At 47.1% G+C, this 5,000-nt stretch overlaps 1 protein-coding gene across 1 annotated transcript in view; it reads right to left on the bottom strand.

The window, feature by feature from the left end:
* Window positions 1–1,992: 1,992 nt before the first annotated feature.
* LOC130379566 (procollagen galactosyltransferase 1-like) overlaps window positions 1,993–5,000 on the bottom strand; it is a 10,397-nt gene continuing 7,389 nt past the window's right edge. Inside the window, exons 10-12 of the mRNA XM_056586498.1 lie at window positions 3,214–3,341; window positions 2,909–3,115; window positions 1,993–2,312 (exon numbers count right to left, since the gene is read on the bottom strand). Coding sequence (XP_056442473.1) covers window positions 2,042–2,312; window positions 2,909–3,115; window positions 3,214–3,341 — 606 coding nt within the window. The 3' untranslated portion in view covers window positions 1,993–2,041. The remainder of the gene's footprint in view (window positions 2,313–2,908; window positions 3,116–3,213; window positions 3,342–5,000) is intronic.

Below are 5,000 nucleotides of genomic sequence, written 5' to 3'. Positions count from 1 at the left end.
CACCTTCCGTCTCGCCCAGTGTTTCAATCTTGGCTTCCTCTCAAGGCCCCTTCAATTACTCCATTACTCCGTTTTCGGATCGACTCTGTCTTTGTCTCCCCCCTGCCAGCACGCCGACAGCCAGGGCTACAACGCCAGGACAGGGGTATGCTGTCGTCTTGGTGTGAATAGAGTCTCTCAAAGCCGGAGCAGATAAACAGTAACAATCCCATTACTTTAAGAGCAGCAGGATGGTGGTGGAAGGGGGGAACAGAGACAGAATAACACACAGGGACCAAGTGGATTCCAAATTGGACGGGTCTTTCTTGGGAATCACTTAAGGGGAGAAGAAAGTGGGAACTAGGGAATAAATAGAGAAGAGAGACATACTCATGACTAAAAGTGTCTGAATGGCCTCATCACATGGAAGATTATGGCTCCTACCATAGAAACCTTTATTTATACCTACAAGCCAGGTTAGAAATTATCAAGTTTTATGCATCAAGATATGGTTTGAGGTATTCCCACTGTTTTTCAAGCTGTGAGTGCTGTGTGTACAGATCTGCTGTGCCACTTGCATGACGTTAATCTCACAGTGACTAGAGGGGAGGTGGTAAATATAGAAGGCTGCAGGGGCATCTAATAGGATTAGTCTGAGACACACAAGGAGATGAACAAACACAGAAGCTGCCGGGGTGTAATACATAAGTGTGGAACCACGCCATCTAATGTATGTGTAGACACAGCTCTCATGCTGCTGAGAGAAAAAACACCACCGCATGATATTCTGCTTAAATTTGCTGCTTTGATTTGCACATATTAGAGTAACTACAATGACCTCAACCCGTTGCTGGAGATGATCTTTATTCTCTGACAAAAAGGAACGTATCAAGTCATACGATACAATAAAGCCTTGTTCAATCAAATTGACCAACTAGATGCAAAAATTTGCAGGAATGGAAAATGTTTGAATTACTTTTGATTTAAGAACTACATTAAAAGTGTTTTTATTTATTCTTTTGCATTCTAAAATTTTGTGTTTCAGGCCATTCTTTCTATTCTTGAGCTTGGGCAGTTGGACAAAAGGGAAAGAAAGACATTGCATTGTGGCAGAATGTAATCTGGAGGTGACTGAACCACCAAATTATTAACAATAATAACAATAATATTAATTATGCCAACAATAATGTTAGTGCAGAGATTTATTTGGGGACACAAAAACGTATTTACCTCTGTCAAAAGTCCCTTATTTATCCTCCCCTACTCTTTTGCTTCCCATATTTGTTCTGCATAAAGTTTATAGACTAAAATACATGAAGACTATCCTACATTCAAAACTGCTATGACATTTATTTAACTACCTCCTTGTTCTCCTCATTTCAAACCGTAACACTCAGCAACACCTCCTCTTCCTGACAGCTTCACCTCCTCTTTCTCACAGCTCCTCCTCCTCTACCTCAGAGCTCCTCCTTCTCCTCTTCCTCGAAGCTCCTCCTTCTCCTCTTCCTCACAGCTCCTCTTCCTCTTCCTCACAGCTCCTCCTCCTCCTCTTCCTGATAGCTCACCTCCTCTTTCTCACAGCTCCTCCTCCTCTACCTCAGAGCTCCTCCTTCTCCTCTTCCTCGAAGCTCCTCCTTCTCCTCTTCCTCACAGCTCCTCTACCTCTTCCTCACAGCTCCTCCACTCCCTCACAGCTCCTCCTCCCCCTCATCCTCAAAGCTCCTTCTCCTCTTCCTGACATCTCCTCCTCCTCTTCCTCACAGCTCCTCCTCTTCCTCAAAGCTCCTCCACCTCCTCACAGCTCCTCCTCCTCCTCACAGCTCCTCCTCCTCCCCCTCCTCCTCCTCACAGCTCCCCCTCACAGCTCCTCCTCCTCCTCGCAGCTCCTCCTCCTCCCCCTCCTCCTCCTCACAGCTCCCCCTCACAGCTCCTCCCCTTCCTCACAGCTCCTCCTCCCCCTCCTCCTCCTCACAGCTCCTCCTCTTCCTCAAAGCTCCTCCTACTCCTCCTCACAGCTCCTCTTCCTCCTTTTCCTCCTCACAGCTCCTCCTCCTCCTCCTCCTCACAGCTCCTCCTTGGCGCTCCAGTTGTCCAGGTCCGACTGCAGCACGCCTGAGTTCTGTGCGTCGGAGCTGAGCTCCGCCTGCTCCTGGGTCTTCCTGGAGCGGGCGCGGTCCCAGTCGGTGCGGACCGTCTCGTTGTCCCAGACCACCGAGGTCTCCGTGTCGCTGATGTACCCCGGTTCGCCCGTATAGTGGGTGGGGTACACCAGCAACGGCTCGGCCGAGAAGGCACGCAGGTCCCGCTGCTTGAAGTGGGCCATGTAGGCAGAGCTGGGGGGGGGGGGGAGAGAGAGAGAGAGAGAGTGAGTGAGTGAGTGAGTGAGTGAGTGAGTGAGAGAGAGAGAGAGAGAGAGAGAGAGAGAGAGAGAGAGAGAGAGAGAGAGAGAGAGAGAGAGAGAGAGAGAGAGAGAGAGAGAGAGAGAGAGAGAGAGAGAGAGAGAGAGACCATCAGACTTACAACCTCTAAAAGCTGTGTGGTCAACTCTTAATGGCAAGACAAAATATGCCAGCATGTGTCTCTGTCTGCGGCCGGTGCCACGTGGCAAAGCGGCACTTTAAAAGCTGCTGCATAGCCTTTAGACTTTCAAGGCAGGCTTCTCTTTGTTGTTGCGGCAGCAATTGATACAATACTGTCTGTCACTGTGGTAACTGTTCACTGATAATACGTGACGCACTTTCCATGATTCCCTGTCTGCACAATATTATCCAGTGCATTCACCGTTGACCGAAGTCTTGCATGACATCATGTCGTATTGATGGTAAGGTTGGAGCTCAGCAAGAAGAAGTTTAAAACGTGATCAGCTGAAACAGTCGGGTGGTTCAGGAGAACACAGAAAAGAGGCAGAGAGGAGAGAGGAGGTACTCACACTGGGTGTTTATTGTACATCACGGGAAGGAACTCATCGACGGGGAGCATCTTACTCAGAGGCTCCGCCCTGAGCAGTTTCCGCGCGCCCTTCAACGACATCATGTAGCCCAGCGTCCAATAGGAGTAGTCGGCCTCCACCAGATTGTGGATCTTGGGAACGGACGTTTCTTGGTGGTCCACCTGCATCCTCTTCCGGCCGATGTAACTTCACAAAGACAAATTCCACAAAACAACAGTCAGAGGGGCAGAGAGAGGAACGTGAATCCCCAACACACATGCTGCAACATGCCGGATAGTACTCACATCAGGTCCCAGTCCAGTCCGTGGGCGGTCACCTCGTACAGCAGGTTGCTCAGACGGCGTTTGAAGAACACCTCGAAGCGGAGGTCGTCCTCTATGACCAGAGAGCTCTGCAGACCACGCTCTGAGATCTGCACGATGCATTCAGCACACCGGGATACACACACACACACACACACACACACACACACACACACACACACACACACACACACACACACACACACACACACACACACACACACACACACACACACACACACACACACACACACACACACAGCGGTCATACAATAAAGGGAGGGCAATCTTGACGTATTGCATTTTTTTTTCAAATCACTAGGAATCATTTTTGCAAGTCCTCTTTTTTTCTTCATAAAACATTAGTGAGAAAAGTCTTTGGCCGGTTTGCTATGATCTCAGGTTTATTGTCGACATTGACCCAGGCGAGTATGAAAATAAGCCATGATTTTAGCTCCTCCCCTCTCGTAGTGTCGGCGTGTGCCCAAACTGGGCGATGGCGAGCCATTGACATCCATTATATTCGAAACAATCAGCTCCAATACCTGTATTTTGGGTTTGTTGAACGAAAGTAAGCGCATACAAACTACGCTGGCTAGGTACTTTTCTCCAATAGTAGCAATGAACAAATCCAGGAGTTTTGATTGCATTTCCACGTCACTGCTTGCGGACACAGAGACACACAATAGAACAATTCAGGAATTTTTGAGGGTTTCTAAGTCTAAGCATCACTTCTGGACCAAAATGGATCATGAATTCACCAGGACATTTCCCATTCAGGCATTATATTTGCTGGCCTCTCAATCTAAGTCTCTGTCAATGAGCAGGCGCAGCGGCATGTAAGCATAGACCACTTAGGCTACCTTCCAATCAGTTTAAAAAACAAACCCTCCTACACTTGCCCTCGCCACTTATTGAAATGTTGCTCCGCACTCAGAATTCAGCATTATCATAGCATTATAACCCTAAAACACGGCAACTAGCAACACTCAGACTTCTAACTGCATGCCTAACCCTCTTCTGGACTCGGCACGAAAGGAAAAACTCCCACTCTAATCGATGACAGCTACGACACTGAGCTGTCTCTTCTACACGAAGAACCACACATTTGATTGCAAGTCTATTTTGAAGGATGGCAATGAAGCCCTCCACCAGAATCACCAGAATCAATGTGTAAACACGAAATGTGTTCATGAATATCATTGAAATTGTTAAATAGTTACAATTATAATACAATTACCATAATATTACTATAACAATAGTTGTTATAACATAAGCGTGATCACAGACACGATAATGATAGCAAAAACTTATAATAATTGCAGTGCGACGAATTTGTGCGACGCTGCTAAGCCTCTAAGTCCGCCACTAAGTCTTTAAATCAGTGAGCGTGCACAGTGGCAATAAACCCAGATTCAAAACTTGATCCTGTGGATTTGTACATTTGTGGGCCCTATTGGTGAAGACTACCGTGCCAGGGCGGCTCCTATGCTATGCGCTCACCTGGGTTGTGCAAAACAAAGATACCTTTAACAGAGCTGCTAACCACTCATTTAAAATATGATGGATTTGAATGGATTGCCGACTGCCCGATTTGAGAAGGTGACGACACTGCGATAGGGGATGAGTTGAACAAATATCGTGGCTGATTAACTTGGACGTAGGCAATGTCAACAATTAAGCTTGGGTCTTGACAAACAGTTCAAATATTTGAACTATAGCTGGGTGATATGGGAATACTACACACCATTACACATATACGGTAATTT

Source organism: Gadus chalcogrammus, chromosome 3 (genome assembly GCF_026213295.1).
Source record: "Gadus chalcogrammus isolate NIFS_2021 chromosome 3, NIFS_Gcha_1.0, whole genome shotgun sequence".
Taxonomy (NCBI): domain Eukaryota; kingdom Metazoa; phylum Chordata; class Actinopteri; order Gadiformes; family Gadidae; genus Gadus; species Gadus chalcogrammus.
Note: the sequence above shows the minus strand (reverse complement) of the source record. Positions and strands in the feature narration are given on the sequence as shown.